A 19,366-nucleotide genomic window follows, 5' to 3' on the forward strand; every position below is an offset into this window, starting at 1 on the left:
TGTTAAGGTACGGTCATTGGACACATATCAATAATCTGATACGGTATCCTTACTTATTGAGTACTATAATTTTGTCTTAATCTTTATGGATTTTGTGTAAGGAATGACACTGGTAGAGGAGAAGCAAGTACAAGGAGTGAACATTTAATTAGCAAAGGACATGGAAGAGGACAGGACAGTGGACATGAACACATAACAACATTAATGCTGACACATGGAACAAACGGGGGAGCAGACAGAAATAGGGAAGGCAAGGCGTCCAGGTGAGTTCAGCGAGCGCTAATGCGCGTCATGATGGTGACAGGTGTGCGTAATGAAGGGCAGCCTGGCGCACTCAAGCTCCAGAGAGGGAGAGCAGGAGCAGGCTTGACATTTTTGGATATTTGTAATTTTGATATAGGAGCCATGAACACTACAGACACAACAGAACCAGAATGATGTCTACATACCACGTGCAAATGCTTCAAATTAGAGCTGGCCTCAGTTATTCGGTATTCATATGTGGGAAACAGATTCTGATGTCCTAGGTCATAATTTAACAAGCCGAGAGGAGCCTGATGATCATGGAAACCCTCATTTCCAAATTGGAATGCCTCAATTGGTCTTGCATAGGCATACTGGAAGAGCAGCATATGAACTCATTCATCGTGGTGAACTAAACAGCACTCTTTTTTTTGCAATTAAGAAGTTGTGTGCAGCCAAGTGAACTGACATGGCGTTTCTGTGTCAGAAGCTTACACAGAGGGCTTTGGAGAGATGAAAAAAAATACCTGTCACCAGGTTTACTATTACCCAACTCAGCCTCCCAGACTAGATACATTGAAATTTAAATCCGTCCTGTAGCCGTATAACCCCAAATTTGAATGAATAATAGAAATAAAGTAATAGGCATTCTATTCTAGCTTCAGCTTCACTCAAGCCTGAAGGCAGAAGAAGCATTTCATTTTTTCAATAAAACCATCTCTTATTCCCCTTGTCACTCAGAACAGCAATTTAGCACGGCAGGGCGCACAGGATGAGTAAGTATCTATTTCAGGCGCCTCTTGTATTTGATACTTTAATTTAAATTAAGATAGCTCACAAAAGCAGTATGTGCCGAGTAATGAATGTTAAAAGGATAGGAAACCTATCAAAAGGTGGTCCTCTCTTTGCAGAGCATTATAGTTTTTGTCCAGTCTATCATTAACGTAGCCTTAGGGGCTCACACAAGTTTGAATGTTGTTGTTTTTTATCCAAAGAGGGAGATTATGATGACACATGACACATTAGGGGTGATCCAGCAAACGTTTATACAAATACAGTAAGCCACTGTACCAAAAGGTATTTAAAAAACCAGAGGGTCCAAAGATAAATATTTCTTGGTACTTTTGATCGCAGAATGTCCACCAGGTGTCGCTTTCATACAGGTGAACTTGCAGTGGAGCTCGGCTCTTACCGTAACATCATATTCATACTCGTCGTATTCAGATGAGTAACACCTATATTTGATGTACATATCTGCTGCTATAAGATAATGAGATAATGAGAAAGTATTTTTTTGTCTTAGAGTTGGTGTTGTATTCATAGTCATGAATCTATTTCAGTACAACCAATGGTAGCAACAATAATCCACATTTTTAAAGTTGGAGGGATGAGGGATGTGCCTTGTTAAATGGTACCGCTCTCAAATTTAAAGCAAAAGCTATATACGCAAGGACTGACCATCCATGATATCAACATTTTAGTTTATGTCATGTTTTCAGGATATACAGTGTTAGTTACATTTACTTTGGTTACACACATTGGCGTAAAACAAGCTTATATTTTGGGTTCTGATGGGGTACGACAGTTAAACTAAGCCCATGAGGCATTTTTTCGAAGTTATATTCTTCAAGAATCAATGTTTAAGTCATGTAGGTAGCTAGCAACTAAGGAGTATAGCTTTAATGAAACGCTCATACTTCATGCTTTACGGTTGAGATAATAATCGGTGTATGGTCTCGCGATGTTTGACGGTTAAGCGCTCCTGCAGAAAAAGGACTTGACACACATGTCAACAAATAAGATAAATTAATACTAGCTAGCAACACAGGTAAGTTTAGGTCTTGCGTGTTTAGTCATTTGGACGATATGTATAGCGCCAAGGTTAACTTTTTGGTTTGTATAGCAAGAGGACAAATGCATACTAAAACAGTTTGAAAGAAAACTATCGTCTCGTTTGCTAACACAGCTAGCTAGCTAATTTTGTATTTTTTTTGTAATTTTATTTCGCCTTTGTTTAACCAGGTTGGCCAGTTGAGAACCATTTCTCATTTACGTCTGCGACCTGGCCAAGATAAAGCAAAGCAGTGCGACAAAAAAATCTAACAACAACAGAGTTACACATAAACACACGTACAGTCAATAACACAATAGAAAAACATATGTACAGTGTGTGCAAATGTAGAAGAGTAGGGAGGTAGGCAATACATGGGCATAGAGGCGAAATAATTACAATTTAGCATTAACAATGTTAGCTAGCTAACTTACTGTAGTAGCAAGCAACGTTAGCTAGCCATCTAGCCAACCCGTTATTACGTTACATTTTGCATAATCAGTTGGGGTGCAACGTTGCAAATATAATGCATAAAGCTCACATGTGTCTATTACTGTACTGGCAGGTTATACTGATGTAAGTGTTCGTGCCTTCCAGTACTGTACAGTTCGTGTTATGAAGGTTTGCTACCCATGCATTATTAAATTTGGCCTATGCCATTTTGGTACTCATGCATTGCATCATAATTCATTTTGGTTTATGATGAAACAAAATATGACGTCACGCTATTGACAGGGTATGATACGGTCTGAAACAGAGTTTAAATGTGACCTTTTTTTTTTTTTTTTACAATCAATTCTTTCTTTTTGATGTAAATGGCATGTTATAGAAGGGTCCAGACACCTTTTCTTGTGATTTCAGTTGTTTTTGCAAAACTTAACCCCAAACAGCAAATCACTTCCTCATCCTCCTTGTGTGTAGTATGCCCCCCACAAACACATAAGTCCTTTTAGAAACGGCAAAGCCGGGGAAACGTCTTGAGTCGCACAAAGGGAATATAACGTTGGGGATAACGTTTGGAATGAAAACATTGCATGTGTACAACATCTAAAGACCTGCATCACTATACTGAGAGCCATGCCTTTTTGGAGTCGCTGTTAATATTTTTTCAGGGCCCCCATACAACACAATGAGGATGAGGAAGTGATTTACTGTTTGGGGTAAGTTTCTCAAAAGCAAGTGAAATCACTAAAACGGTGTCGGGACCCTTCTATGACATGCCATTTACATCAAAAACAAACTTCAGTTGCACCTTGATAGTTATTATTAATCTAATACTCATGATTTACAGTTCACTAGAGCCTTAGCTTGTAGACAATTAGGCCATGGACTTATGGTCACTAGTAATAAATTAGGAATGTGATGGGCCTCTTCCACCCCTAGCCAAGTCTGCATGGGGTAAGGACGAGGTAGAGAAGGCTGATCCCTACTCTGGTAGTGGAAACTACTGGCCCGTTGCTATTTTCCCCATATGCGAAATGGTGGTCGCCCTGCATGGAGTAGTTCCTGTATTGCAGACTACCTCCAGCACCATGGGGAGTGACAAAGACAAGGAGCAGACAGCAACTGTGGCCTCCCCCAGAGCGATAACCTTGTTAGCGTTGAAGAGACTGCCTCAAAGCCTGAAGGCTTCGAGGCTTTCACTGACACAAAGCCAAAGGTCTCAGCCTGGAAGAGGTTTCGCTGCTATCTGAGAAAGAAGATGAGATCCTCCTCAGAGCCCCTATTGGGTGTGTGTATGCACACAGGCTCCCGAGTGGCGCAGCGGTCTAAGGCACTGCATCTCAGTGCTAGAGGCGTCACTACAGACCCTGGTTAGATTCTGGGCTGTATCACAATCAGCTGTGGTCAGGAGTCCCATAGGGCGGAACACAATTGGCCCAGCGCCGTCCGGGTTAGGGGAGGGTTTGGCCAGGGTAGGTCGTCATTGTAAAATTAGAATTCGTTCTTAACTGACTTGCCTAGTTAAATAAAAATAAATATATATAGCCACTTTAATTTTGTAAAAATAAATTAATGTTTCATGAGGAAATTTGTCTGGCAAAAATTTATTTAACCCTTATTTTGCCAGGTAAGTTGACTAAGAACGCATTCTCATTTAAGGCAATGACCTGGGGAATAGTTACAGGGAGAGGAGGGGGAATGAATGAGCCAATTGGAAGCCAGGGATGATTAGGTGGCCATGATGGCATGAGGACCAGATTGGGAATTTAGCCAGGACACCGGGCTTAACATGCCTACTCTTACGATAATTGCCATGGACACTTTAGTGACCACAGAGAGTCAGGACATCTGTTTAACTTTCCATTCGAAAGACAACAGCACCCTACACAGGGCAATGTCCCCAATCACTGTCCTGGGGCATTGGCATATTTCTTTAGACCAGAGGAAAGAGTGCCTCCTACTGATTTTCCAACACCACTTTCAGCAGCGTCTGGTCTCCCATCCAGGACCAAACCTACTTAGCCTCAGAGGAAAGCCAGCAGAGGGATGCAGGGTCGTATGCTGCTGGCCAATACAGGCATTCACATTTCCCTATGGGAAAATAAAGTATTAAACCACCAACACATATTATTGTGAATGTAACATCAAGAAATTAACCAGTCTGTTTCTCTTTCCCTGTCTCCCCTGCTTTCTCTCCCTTTCTCTTCCTCCATATTCCTCTATCCCCAACCCTTCCCTTTTCCATCCTTCCAATATCATACAACCAGGCATGCCAAGGTGTGCGAGTGTAGAATAGGCTGACCTCTCGCTGCACCTATAGGTCCTCTGCTGTCTCTATGACCACCCCTCCCATAGTGGCGTTCGCCGGGCAGCAGGCTCAGGCTGCCCGTGATGTCAACACGGCGTCGCTCTGTCGCATTGGCCAGGAGACGGTGCAGGATATCGTCTTACGCACCATGGAGATCTTCCAGCTGTTGAGGAACATGCAGGTACGTGTTTCTTGTGACTTTTTTGTGTTTTGGGACTGGTATGAAGGTAGAACAAATTTCGAAGTCTTGTCCTTTATTATGGAATGTGCTCGTCTGTCAACCACCTTTAATACATGCAAAGCATTGCTTGCATGTGCTCCTCTTCCCTCCCTTTTACACACACACACACACACACACACACACACACACACACACACACACACACACACACACACACACACACACACACACACACACACACACACACACACACACACACACACACACGCACACACGATTCAGCCTTATTTGACCCCAGCATTAAATAAACTGACAGCACAACATTGATTCATTGTCATCCATTTCCTCACAGTTATATCTAATAACAGTAACACAATATGACATGCATTGTCCCTCTGTTTTGTGGTGTGAATGGATGGATATGGGCCTAAGAGCAGAAATCTGGGCCAACTAAGACTGCTTTTATTCTTGTCCAAGGTAGGCATGTCCCATGGTGCAATCCTGTCTCACACTTGTTTTTAAACATGGAGGATGATATAATTGGTTGTGAAAGGGCCTTTATTTGATCATTAGATAGTCACCATCTGTTTATACCTCTTCTAGACCTTCTGTTGACACGTTGGAAAGATCAGACTGTGCCCTTAAGATGGGTTCAGGAGAAGTTGTGTGTGTGTCCCAAATGGCACCCTATTCCCTATGTCGTTCACTACTTTTGACCAGGACTCATACTAGGACTCTCAAAAGTAGTGCACTATATAGGGTATGGGGTGCCATTTGGGACACAACAAGATGTTGTCTTTCTCGGTCTGTCTGTGTCTCAGAGAAGATCCTTCTGCAGCTCATTAAAACAACAACAGCGTAAGACAAAAGAAGAAGACCGCAAAGCAAGCCGTGCTGCCTCGCTGCAGAATGTACAAACAGCACTGTTGTGACTTGTTTCACAGATCACAGACTCTGTGTGGGGAAAGAAAGATCACTTTGTTTACAGAGTGGTAGGCATGTATACAGGTATATGTATACACCCTACCTACCCTCATGCAGGGAATAGTTTCAAGCTGTACAGGATGTTTACTATCAGTTAAAAATGCCTAAAGCTAGTTAGCGTAAAGCTCAGGTGAAACAGTCCGGAGCTTTTCTAAGTCATACACATCATCTAGTTAGTTATATGTAAACTTCTCCTCTCAATGGAATGCCATGTAACCGCACATTTAAATAAATACATGTAAAACCGTTTTTTTTTGTCCACATTGCAATAATTCAGTCGTTATTTTACAAACCATCTACACTTCAGTTACCACCATAAACATTTTAGAAATGACACGCTGGCTATTAGTAGTCAAGGAGTAACTGGTCAAGGAGGTACTAGTCGAGTAAACAGGAGGCCCTGAAATGACCCATAGCTATTAGTACAATGTTATTACATTACTAGGAAAGAAGTGTGTTACATACTCTTCTATGTCATCTCCCCCAGCTGCCAAATGGAGTGACGTACCACCCCAGCACCCACCAGGACAGGCTGGGCAAACTGCAGGAGCACCTGCGTATGCTCTCTGTACTCTTCCGCAAGCTGCGCCTCGTCTACGACAAATGTAACGAAAACTGCACCGGTCTGGACCCCGTACCCCCAGAGGTGAGTTGCCACTGTGCCAGGACCACTCTGTGTATCACAATCAATATATAACCAGTTTGAGCCGGACATAGTGTACTTTACCACAGTTGACGCCATTTTGGCTCGGTGTACAAACCTACACAAACCACTAATGCAGATTTATGAACATTTCGGTTCTTGCCAGAGAGATTGGATTACAGTTTCCTCATACAAAATGTCTGAATGTAGTGAGGGGATCCACCGTGGCTGTGAAGAAAGTTCAGAGGAACCCCTGGTGCCTGCGGGATTCTTATCTCTCCCACTCTATCAGGTCTACCTCAGGACAGACAACCCTATTTCCTATATAGTGCACTACTTTTGCGCAGGCCAGTGGTGCACTCTACAGGGAATATGTTTCCATTTGAGACGCAACACTCGGCTCAGCTCCACATTCAATTCAATGGCCGCTCTGTGTTTGTCCTGAGGGCCTCCTTAGTGGCTGTTATGGACACCCACCTCTAAATACCCACCACTTTATTTTACTGAGCTACTCGGTTGGCTACTGTTTTAGACCTCGTGCTGGGCGATTCCACTTTTTTGTTGGTGGTTTCATTGTTGCAGTCTTTTCTCCTATTGATTTGGAGACAATTGGTTGTAAAACCAGTGTTTTAGAACTGACATTGCATGCACACGTTTAATTAGGCTTTCAAACATACAGTACCAGTCAAACGTTTGGACACACCTACTCGAGGGCTTTTCTTTATATTTTATTATTTTATACATTGTAGACTAATAGTGAAGACGTCAAAACTGTGAAATAACACATGGAATCGTGTAGTAACCAAACAAGTCTAAATATATTTTAGATTTAGATTCTTCAATGTAGCCACCTTTTGGCATTCTCTCAATCAGCTTCATAAGGAATGCTTTTCCAACAGTCTTGAAGGAGTTCCCACATATGCTGAGCACTTTTTGGCTGCTTTTCATTCACTCTGCGGTCCAACTCATTCCGAACCATCTCAATTGGGTTGAGGTCAGGTGATTGTGGAGGCCAGGTCATCTGATGCAGCACTCCATCATTCTCCTTCTTGTTCAAATAGCCCTTACACAGCCTGAATGCTGTGGTAGCGATGCTGGTTAAGTGTGCCTTGAATTCTAAATAAATCACTGACAGTGTAACCAGCAAAGCACCATCACACCATTCCATCTCCTCTTCCATGATTCACGGTGGGAACTAGACATGCTGAACAGTGACAATTATGAGACAGCCTATAGGGAGGAGGTCAGAGACCTGGCCGTGTGGTGCCAGGATAATAACCTCTCCCTAAACGTGATCAAGACAAAGGAGATGATTGTGGACTACAGGAAAAGGAGGACCGAGCACGCCCCCATTCTCATCGACGTGGCTGTAGTGGAGCAGGTTGTGAGCTTAAAGTTCCATCACCAACAAACTATCATGGTCCAAACACACCAAGATAGTCGTGAAAAGGGCACGACACAGCCTAATCCCTCTCAGGAGACTGAAAATATTTGGTATGGGTCCTCAGATCCTCAAAAGGTTCCACATCTGCACCGTCGAGAGCATCCTGACTGGTTGAATCACTGACTGGTATGGCAACTGCTCAGCCTCCGACCGCAAGGCACTACAGAGTGTGTACGGCCCAGTACATCACTGGGGCCAAGCTTCCTGCCATCCAGGACCTCTATACCAGTTGGTGTCAGAGGAAGGCCCAAAAATTGTCAAAGACTCCAGCCACCCTAGTCATAGACTGTTCTCTGCTACAGCACGGTACCGGAGTGCCAAGTCTAGGTCCAAAAGGCTTCTTAACAACTTCTACCCCCAAGCCATAAGACTCCTGAACAGCTAATCAAATGGCTAGCCAGACTATTTGCATTGTCCCCCCAACCTCTTTTACACGGCTGCTACTCTGTTTATTATCTATGCAATGTCACTTTACCCCTACCTAACCTGTGCCCCCGCTGTCACGTTCTGACCTTAGTTCCTTTGTTTTTGTCTTTGTTTTAGTATGGTCAGGGCGTGAGTTGGGGTGAGCAGTCTATGTTTGTTTTTCTATGTTGGTTTTTGAGTTCGGCCTAGTATGGTTCTCAATCAGAGGCAGCTGTCAGCTGTCAATCATACTTAGCTAGCCTTTTTTCCACCTGGGTTTTGTGGGTGTTTATTTTCTGTCTAGTGTGTGTTGTCACTTTACAGAACTGTTTCGGTTTCGTTGATTCACATTTATTATTTTGTTCCAGTATTCAGTTGTGTTTTTTGAATAAATCAATATCGACAATTACCACGCTGCGTTTTGGTCTGATCCTTACTCCTCCTCAGACGAAGAGGAGGAAATCCGCTACACCCGCACATTGACTCTGTACCGGTACCCCCTGTATTTAGCCTCGCTAGTGTTATTTTTCTGCTGCTCTCTAATTATTTGTTATTTAAAAAATAAAAATAAATGAACACTTATTTCTTTCTTAACTGCATTGTTGGTTAAGGGCTTAAGGGCTTGTAAGTAAGCATTCACTGTAATATCTAGACCTGTTGTATTCGGCGCATGTGACAAATACAATTTCATTGGATTTGAAAAGGAAAGCAATTCCACAAATTAACTTTTAACAAGGCACCCTGTTAATTGAAATGCATTCCAGGTGACTACCTCATCAAGCTGGTTGAGAGAATGCTAAGAGTGTGCAAAGCTGTCATCAAGGCAAAGGGTGGCTACTTTGAAGAATCTCAAATATAAAATATGTTTTGATTTAACACTTTATTGGTTACTACATGATTCCATATGTGTTATTTCATAGTTTTGATGTCTTCACTATTATTCTACAATGTAGAAAAAAGTAAAAATAAAGAAAAACCCTTGAATGAGTAGGTGTCCAAACTTTTGACTGGTACTGTATACAGTACATTTGTTTTATGTATGGACCATGGTGACGGAATTACGCTGAGACTCAGATTGTTCACTAAAATGTATACCAAACAAAAATTATGGATTTCAAAGTTTAACAAACCGTGCAACTCTATGCACAATGACTATTTTTAACAATTCCTACTGAACATTTTACAAACACACATTTACAGGAAGAACTGTGCAGATACAAAGTTTGTGAACAGAATGAAACAGTTTTTTCAGTAAATGTTAATTTTTGATAATGTACTGTGTATTCATTGTGCATAGAGAGCTATAATTTGTTAAACTTTGAAATGAATGGTTTTTGTTTGCCATACGTTTTGAAAGTCTCAGTATAATTCAGTTACTGTAGAATTGCCCTTATGGCATACTGGCTTGCTGTATTTCTCTCTCAGGAGGGAAAAGTTACACTTTTATTTGTAATTCTGGTCATATGTAAACCTCACTGTCCATTACACTCCACAGTTGTACCACTTCATTTAAAATGTTTACCTATCCCCCCAGAGGCTGTGCAAACTACTTACTGTGCTGATCAACCAATACTTCACTGCAACATGTTGTCTGGAGGGAGTTGATTTTGGCCCGCTGAACGCCGCCATTTATCATCCCCTGAAACTCAAGTGGCTGACAAGCCTGCCGGCCGCAGTCCTGACAATCATGCTATTGGTTGGCCGCTGACCGGGCTTTCCCCAAACAGGAAGTGGAATCAATGACTAAGCCAGCGTGACCTCATCGCGTTCCTATTTAGCAGCAGGCCTGGTAATGAACAACTGGGGAAGGCTTCCCACATAAGCGGTTTTCTGTTTTTTCCCAGAGACTGGGGTTATGACTCACACCCACAGTCACGGAGACAAACACACACTCTTTCTCTCTCGCCCTCTCTTTCTACCCCGCACATTTTCCCCCTTCCGGACTGCCAATAACAGCTCTTACCTTTAAATTCAATATGTGTTTGGCTCATAGCTGGAATTATAGAAGTAGAAAAAGTTTTTCCGCCCTTAACAATCATAGTTGGCCTAATATAATATCCAGCATGTCTTCTGTCTTCTCTCCAACACAAGTCAGACAGCTTAGGGTTTGGCATCGGTCTCTCTGACTGACTAGAGAAAACTGCCAGAGCTGTCTCTTGTTTTTCTCATGTGATTCTCTCTCTGTCTTCTGGCCTGGCCCTATCCAGCCCTGCAGTAATGCTTTGGTCACAGCCTGCTTTAATCATTGTCTACACTGGCCTCTGCCAGTTGCTAAACCTCAGGTCATTGACTGCAATGAAATGTGATCAACTACTAGGTTATTTAGAATGTTGAATAGCACTCAGCCTCAGATTTGTGTTGGACTTCACTGTGTTTTCACGCCTGCTAAGGCTTTTGGTTGGCTCTTGTACCTAATCTTTATGTATTTATTTATTTAGTTATTTATGAGTTATGAGAAGGACGCTGTAGCCGTTAATGTTGTTTCTTTTCTCAAATCATTACCTCGTTCCTACATAACCGTTTAAGCAATCTCACCTTACACAGCCATGTATGATAATAGGAACCCAGTAGACGACAAGTGTTAACGCTAGTATAATGGTACCATTTAAGATAAGCCCGTTGATCTTCATGCAGTGCAATAGAGAACAATGTGTTCCATACAGCACTGCTTATTATCCTGCAGACCAGCAGATGTCAGTGTGATTTAAAGCAGAGTAGTCGGTGTAGTGTCAGCCAGACAACGTCAAGCACAGAGAGCGCTTAAAAAGGAAATAAGCACTTGGGTATGGACTGTGGAGAAGTCCTGATTCTGAATTGGTGGTGGTGGTGGTATGGAACTGTTTGTAGATTATATTTTAAGTGTTTTTGTGATCTACACAAAATCCCTATTTTCTGCTCATGAAGGCAGTTCTAATTCAGTATAATGGGAGGGAATGACATAGAAATCTCTTTCATACAAGCTTAGTAGGGAGAGTTTGTGCTCACGCAAGCAGTATAGATAGACCTATTGTAATGGAGGAGTTGGTGGACTATATATTCTTAGGTTTTAATATTGCCTTAATGCAGGGTTTCCCAAACTCTGTCCTCTAGACCATCAGGGGTGCACTTTTATTTTTTTTGCCCAAGCAGGATACAGCTGATTTAAATAATCAACGAATCATCAAGCTTTGATCATTTGAATCAGCTGTGTGGTGTTAGGGCAAAAACCAAAAACGTGCACCCCGTGGGGTCCCAAGGACAGCGTTTGGGAAACGCTGGCGTAAGGTGTTCGCTTCCAAGTGTTGAGCTACAGCTCTGTTATGATTAACTACTATGTATCGGTATGATAACGACTGTTTCTTTACAGCATTTCATACACCTATACATAGAGTATGGAGACTTTAGAGAAAGAAGGGAGTGAGTCTATATTTGTCACGTTTGTATTTCTTTGCTTGATGAGATACAGAAGCCAATTAATGTTTTTTTCCCCCCTCCTTTTTTAAATGGATCTTTATTTAACCAGGCGACTCCCATTGAAATGGTAATCTCTTTTACAAGGGAGTCGTATGTATTTTCCTATTGCAAACCAAAGCACCAAACTACTTATCAATTTACCATCCCCTCATTGAACGCCTGTGGTCATTGTATTTGTTTATATCCACCACCTCTCCCCCACACAGCAACTCATCCCCTACGTGGAGGACGACAGCTCCAAACACGATGAGCGCTTGGCCAGCCAGGCCCGCCCGGCAACAGAGGAGAGGAGAGAAATCCTGGAGGTTAACAAGGTGAGCTGCCCACTGGGGATTTCTAGATATAAATGTACAGTACGCTGGGCTTTAGAGAGCACAGCCCTTTATATAAAAAGTAACCCAAATAGGGATTCCAGGAGGAGAGAGGCCAAAAGAGAGAGAGAACAGATGCTACAAAGAGAAAAAAAGATCTATGACAAAATATATTGTGAAGACTGTTGAAAAAAAAACGTTTTTGGTAAAAACATATCATGCATTATTTGGTAGCGTTGCAGCTTTTATTAGCCCCTGGTCATTGTGTGTGTATGTATGTATGTGTGTGTGTGTTCTTCTGTGCATGCTTGCCTGTCTGAGTGTGCTGAATCATAATGGAGTTCACAGAAGTCACAGATGAGTATTGGTTATTTTTAAGACCTCTATCTCCATGACTGCTCTTAAAGGTAACCACTACAGTAAAACATGGGCTGAACACTGAGCTTAACTAAACTTAGGTGCATGCCAAACAAATGGTGTATCCGCTGCATGCACACAAACCATAAGCATCAATATCAGCATTCTAGCTGACCCGTGTTGCTATGAAACATACCACATACCAAAGGAGAGTAGCCACGCACATCCAAACATAACAGGCCCAAGACACATTGAACACAGAGTAACTACGAACGTCCAAACGTAGCCTAGAAGCTGGACGAAAATATAGCAATGAAAACAATGAAAATACTCATTTTAAATGTGGGAGCACTGAGCAAACAGTGAAGTGGACAATTGAACATTCACCATCTTAGCTGCTCATACCACAACGTTACTACCCGAAACAACAGGGCACATAGGAGACAAGAAGAACGAGAAGTTAGGCTTCAATTGCATGTCTGCAGCAGCCATCCCCTCCACTTCACGCTGCTCCACTTGGAGCCCAAATTCCCAGCTGCATATTAAAGCTACGATGAGGAGAACATATTTTGGGGAGTTAAAGGGGTCACCTCATCAGGAGGGGAGTGATGTGGCAGAATGCGGAAAGCAGATGTTTAGGAGGCCCGGCTGCATCTGCTGCAGCGAACCGAGCCAGATAGATAGAGCCAGGTTAACATGTAACTGGATGGGATAAATGGGAAGATTTTTAGTGTGAAGACATGCCACATATTGAACCAAATACCAGATTTCACAGGACGAGAGAGAAAAGAGGGAGAAGAGAAGCTCCAGAGAAAGAGGAAAAATGGATGGATCACTGGACCAGGTGGATAAAGGAGATTTTAGTGTGAAGACATATTGAGACATAGGATTCCAGTCATTCCAGAGGAGGAGAGATGGAGGGAAAAGAGGGAACACTGAGAGGGAGAAAAAAAGAGCGAGAAGACAGATGACCGGATGAACCGATATGTAGACAAAGGGAAGATGTCCGAGGGAAGTTCTGCATATCGAGCCAGAGAAGATTCTCCAGTAGAAGAGAGAGAGAGAAAAAGAAGAGACACTTGAAGGAAAGAGAGAAGACCGATAGATGGAAGTCTATAACAGACAGATAGATAGATATGTAGACAGTTGGAACGATACTGGCTTCTAAAAGAGAGCAAAGACTGATGGAATTCCTCTAGAAGACAAATACAATGACATATACTGCACTGTAAATCAATGACAAACACAATATAAGATTGAGAAATAAGATTATAAAAAGAAAATAGACTGATGTCGAACTGAATTGATAGATATATGTTCCCAGAAGGGAAAGTAAAACAAAAGGGTAATTGACACCTGTATATAGTAATATCCCCATAGTACAAACAGATGTGAAGCCTGGTCCCAGATCTGTTTATGCTGCCTTGACAACTCATATGGCCAAACAGATGTAGGACCAGGCTAGCCCTGTCGTTTGCCTTTTGCTCCAACCCAGCAGGAAAGGTAGGTAAAGAGTAGAGTATGCTAGGTTAAAGGAGGTTCACTGGAGGTGCTCCAAGATACATGACTCCTCCATGGTAATGTCTTGCTGCTTTATGGGCCGCCCTGTGTGTGAGGGATAGCCTGTTCTCGTTATCTGTCGATTTGGGTAATTGCTGTTTGTCGGAGGCGCGTTGACTGATGGTGATGCAATCTGTCGAGGGAGGGAGAGAAGAAGGGAGAGAGAGATGGTGTGCATGCAGCCGATAGTGTGTGCTTTGGTGTAAGTATGAGTGAAATATGTGTGTGTGTGAGTTCATTTGAGCATGTAACCTCTGTATGAGCAAGTATGGTGTTTGCATAAATGTTTAAGATGCATCAGCTATAATTTATTGCCACCTAATGGTCTGAGATTGCTCTGTGCTGCAGACCGATTGTGCATATCAATTTCCTTTTCCTCACTTTCTCCTCTGCTCTAACAAGAAACACAAACTCTGAAGCGCCCAAGTGACCCCAAATTAGAGCCTTAATGAATGCCTTCGCATTAGTGGTCACACACCAATTAATGGGAGGAAACAATGAATATGACAAACCGACAACCTGATTCCCTTTTATCGAATTGAAATTCCGAAGATGTTTTGCTGATAAGCATTTACGTCCCATCTGTGTCGCCTTTTACGTCCAAGAAGGACCCCTGACTGACTGTGTTTTCTGCAGAACGCATGATGATGATTCACTGGGCTCTCAAGAGTATTTGATAATCATTCCACCTGGGATATGAAGCTTCTGCATTGTCATCTCCCCATCACTCTTTCTCTTCCCTACTTCACCCTCCTTCCTTTCCTCCATCCTTCCTTCTCTTCTTACCCTCTTGGGTCCTAACTGATGACCAGCTCCTTCGGGAGTGTCACAGGCAGTACCTTCCCCGTGATACGGGAGGGGACCTGGGACCATCCCGAGTGCTTCTCCGTTGCAGCCCTGCCATCAACACTCGGCCAGCGTTTGATTTAATACCAGCCTAAGTGAGAATAAATTCCTGTCATAGCCCATTAAGGAGGCCTTGGAGAGATCTGGCCTGTTATTAATTCTCCACAGCTCCTCTCTTTCTCTCTCCGTCTCTCCTCCCCCTCCCCTCATTCCCTCCCCTCATTCCCTCCCTCGCACACACTCCCTTGCTTTTTTAATATCCTGTTAATTACCGCGTCTGTCCTCTTTATTCAAATGAAAAAGTGAGAAATTAAAAGCAAAGGCAGTTTGTAATTTCAAATTGGGGAAGTGTGGGGGGGGTGCCTCTCCAATGGCGGTGCAGTCGTGGATAATGAATTGCAGTGACATTGGCCGGTTAGCAGTGTTCTCTGAAGAGCCGGCCGGGGTCTGTGGAGGCCTAATGATAAACAAACAGAGACCCAGATGATAATGAGACTCACTCGGAGAGAGGGATACGGATGGCTTTATGTAGCGCTCGTTCTCTCTTCCTCCCTCAACTACTCCCTCTTTCTCCCCCTCTGCCTTTTTCTCTCAACTCCTCTCTCTCTCTCCCCCCACCCTCTCTCTCTCCCCCTCCATCTCTCTCTCTCTTTCTCTCTCTCTCTTTCTCTCTCTCTCTCTCTCTCTCTCTCTCTCTCTCTCTCTCTCTCTCTCTCTCTCTCTCTCTCTCTCTCTCTCTCTCTCTCTCTCTCTCTCTCTCTCCCCCTCCCTCTCTCTCTCTCTCTCTCTCTCCCCCTCCCTCTCTCTCTCTCACTCTCTCTCTCTCTCTCTCTCCCCCCTCCCTCTCTCTCTCTCTCTCTCTCTCTCACTCTCTCGCTCTCTCCCCCCCTCCCTCTCTCTCTCTCCCCCTCCCTCTCTCCCTACACACTCCAGCATTAGCAGGCTGTTCACAGGAGGCGCACAAACCTCCATGTTATTATCAGGCTCATATGTAGCCCATTAGACCAGTGTGTTGGCCAGGAGCTTTTTAATTGGTGAGCAGGAGGTCAGAGGGGAAATTCAGCACAACTCATGTTGTTGGAAGATCAGGGGGCTGTTTTTGGAATAAGAACGTATTTCGAGTGAATTCTCTGATATATTTTCTAATTTGTTAAACCGTTTAAGGAATATGTAACCATTTAGACTAGATTTTTTTTTAAACTTTCAAAATGTTTTTTTAAATTCTCAAAATGGATTCGTTAACTACATCAAGGCAGGCTGAAAGTCTTACTGGCTTGAAAGAGGAAGGATTAGGTGTACAGCAGTATGTCTATTGTGACCATGGTGACGCCACCAGGTTGACGGGTTCGCTGTGAATCCCACCTGTTTAGAAATGGATCCCATGAACTTGAGATATGTTGGTGTGTAGGGCTGTTACGGTGACTGTATTACCACCACACCGGTGGTCACAAGTCATGACCGCAGTCAAATTCCACGTGACCGTTTAGTCAAGTTATCTAGTCTTTTCCAAGCTTTTTTTTGGTAACATTTTATTTAACTAGGCAAGTCAGTTAAGAACACATTTTTATTTACCATGACGGCCTACTCTGGCCAAACCCTAACCCGGACGACACTGGGCCAATTTTGCACCACCCTATGGGACTCTCACGGCTGGTTGTGATACAGCCCAGGGTCGAACCAGGGTCTGTAGGGATGCCTCTAGCACTGAGATGCAGTGCCTTGCGCCACTCGGGAGCCCCCAAACACACTAATTAAACACTTAATTAGAGCCCATGAGTTCATGTTGCGCAACATTTCTATAGGCTATGCAATTGCATGAGAAAACAGAGTTTTGATGGTCTCAATTAAAAAGTTGATTCCATCAGCTTTCTATAGGCTAGACCGACTATATTTATTTATCAACCTTCCTAACACTAAGCACATTGCTTGTCTTTACAACAGGAGTATAGCCTACCGGGCTGGCATGAAAATGACTTGAGGCTGTAATTGCTGCCAAAGGTGCTTCAACAAAGTACTGAGTAAACCTGTTTTTTGTCATTATGGGGTATAGTGAGGATTGTTGAGGGAAAAAATGGTTTTAATCCATTTTAGAATAAGGCTGTAACAACAACGTAACAAAGTCAAGGGGTCTGAGTACTTTCCGAATGCACTGTATATTATTTAGAATATTTAAAGGCAAGATTTAAATAAGAATAGTCTGATGGATGATAATATTAGCCTATCACTTGTGAATTATATATCATCACTTGTGAATACAGTAAGGCATGAAAGAGAGCATGCCTTTTGTTGTTGACTTAAAAAAAATCATAGTTGCACACCCATGTAGCCCATAGGCCAACATATTTTGATAAGGTTTGTATCACTACTAAGGTGGCCAAATAACTTCTTAAAATTAAGCACATTAATCCGCGTTACAAGGGGTGTAGAGCCTAACTGGCATATATAAGCAACGCGTGAGCTTCATGTTTGGGGAAGATAATTTTCACCATAAAAATGCACCAATTGCATTTGCAGTCACTTTTGATAATGGTGTTTCCCCACTAATTGCATTTTGGAACATTCGCGCTTATAGCCTACTGCCGTGAGCACATTGCTACGCGTATAATATGAAGAAATAGCCTAATAGTTTATCAACATTCCGATCTGTTAAATTCAGCCTCATTGCTTTTAAAAAAAATGTTGATGCTAGTGGTTGTATTCATTTGGAATCTATTGCATCCCACAATTGTCCCAGACTATGTTTGGAATATTTATTTCTCACACAGAAGGACAAGTTGACCAGTAGAATAAGTCAACATAAACTAGTGCTTTTGCTGTTTGTTAGGCCTACTCATCTTGTTGGCTGATGAAAAGTACATTTGGACAGTTCTTCCAATATGTGCCTCTGAATTCAATAAGGATGTGCACAGTTGTGTCCCCGATGTGTCTCTTTATTTGTAGCCTGTGAGGACCTGAGATGCTGTGAGAAGGACCCGATCACGTGACGGGCATTGGCTAATAAGAATTACGTTTTTATGAGAGTGGGGAATTATAATTATTATATTCAGCCCAAGAGCACAACGGCCACTGACCCGGGGGCATTACGGCCACACAAAAGCCACTGGGAAATTCGAGTCATTATCAAGTGCTTGTCAAATTGTGAGAGACTGATGAAGTGTGTGCAGACTGTGCAAATTAACAATGCAGAGCTTATACCTTTAAAATAAAATGAGAATTTCTAAGCAAATCTTTTCTGCTAAATTAACTAGTGTAGCCCACAGCCATATGTCATAGCCAGATCAGGACTATGATCAGGGCTAACATAAAGATAACTCATGCTATTCATAAAGATATATTATTATTATTATTATATTAAGATAAGTATGCTATTCTGTTCTTGTAAAATAGACCACATTTTCTTCATATCATGTTTCTTTAGACCTGTCCTAAAATAAATAATGGATTTATTGTGAAGGTGTAGGCTATATTACATGGATTTATTAGACTATTTAAAATGTAGATGTTCCAAAGGTCTGCATCAGTGGCTTGTAGACTGCGTGTGGAAGCCAGGAGATGCTAAATGTGTTTATGTTAATTATCGGTCAATTACCTTGAGACTAGCAGTTATTTGCTTGACAATCACCGGCTGACAAAATTTCATGACCGCTTACAGCCCTATTGGTGTGAAGAGGAAATCAGGCCGACGACTGGAATCTGCTACACCAACAAAACAAGTGACACTTAGCCTCTCTCCCCAAACACCAAACCTTGTTCTTGCTCCTCTCGTGTAAAAAGAGCTAAAATAACATCTCCAATCGGTGGAGACTTTAGTGGAATTACACCGCCTTTCATCTTCCCAGATATCTGCCTGACTCATTTTCTCTCCACGGTTGCATATGAGATCTGGGCTGGACCCATATGCTCTAATCCCCTGACAGCTGAGGCAGAGATGAAAGAGCCCGGCTCGTTGGCCCTGAGATAGAGAGGGAGGCATCACCGAGCAAATGCAGTCTAAAGCCCCCTATACCTCACACTACACCCGAGTTCTCCAAGCTAACCTTCTCTACTGCACCCTTTCTCTCTAAACTACCCCTCCACCATTACACCCTATACACTCTCTCTCCAAGTTAACCATCTTCACACCCTCACTCTCCAAGCTGCCCCTCCACTACACCCAACACCCTCTCTCTCCAAGTTACCCCTCCAAAACACCTGTACACTTTCTCTTTACAAGCTACCCCACCACCTCCCACCCTCTCACTCACTCTCTCCAAGTTAACCCTTCACTACCTGATCACCCTTCAAGATACCCTTCCAGTATGGACATCATCTCACTCCTTGCAATCCAAACCCATTGTCCGACACACTGTCCTATTC

The 19,366-nt window shown here is 42.8% G+C and overlaps 1 protein-coding gene across 1 annotated transcript in view; it reads left to right on the plus strand.

Annotated features, from left to right (window-relative positions):
- Positions 1-1,935: 1,935 nt before the first annotated feature.
- med30 (mediator complex subunit 30) overlaps positions 1,936-19,366 on the plus strand; it is a 32,984-nt gene continuing 15,553 nt past the window's right edge. Inside the window, exons 1-4 of the mRNA XM_035795090.2 lie at positions 1,936-2,071; positions 4,786-5,007; positions 6,479-6,637; positions 12,143-12,250. Of these exons, the coding sequence (XP_035650983.1) occupies positions 4,855-5,007; positions 6,479-6,637; positions 12,143-12,250 (420 nt within the window). The 5' untranslated portion in view covers positions 1,936-2,071; positions 4,786-4,854. The remainder of the gene's footprint in view (positions 2,072-4,785; positions 5,008-6,478; positions 6,638-12,142; positions 12,251-19,366) is intronic.

Source organism: Oncorhynchus keta, chromosome 20, assembly GCF_023373465.1.
Source record: "Oncorhynchus keta strain PuntledgeMale-10-30-2019 chromosome 20, Oket_V2, whole genome shotgun sequence".
Taxonomy (NCBI): Eukaryota; Metazoa; Chordata; class Actinopteri; order Salmoniformes; family Salmonidae; genus Oncorhynchus; species Oncorhynchus keta.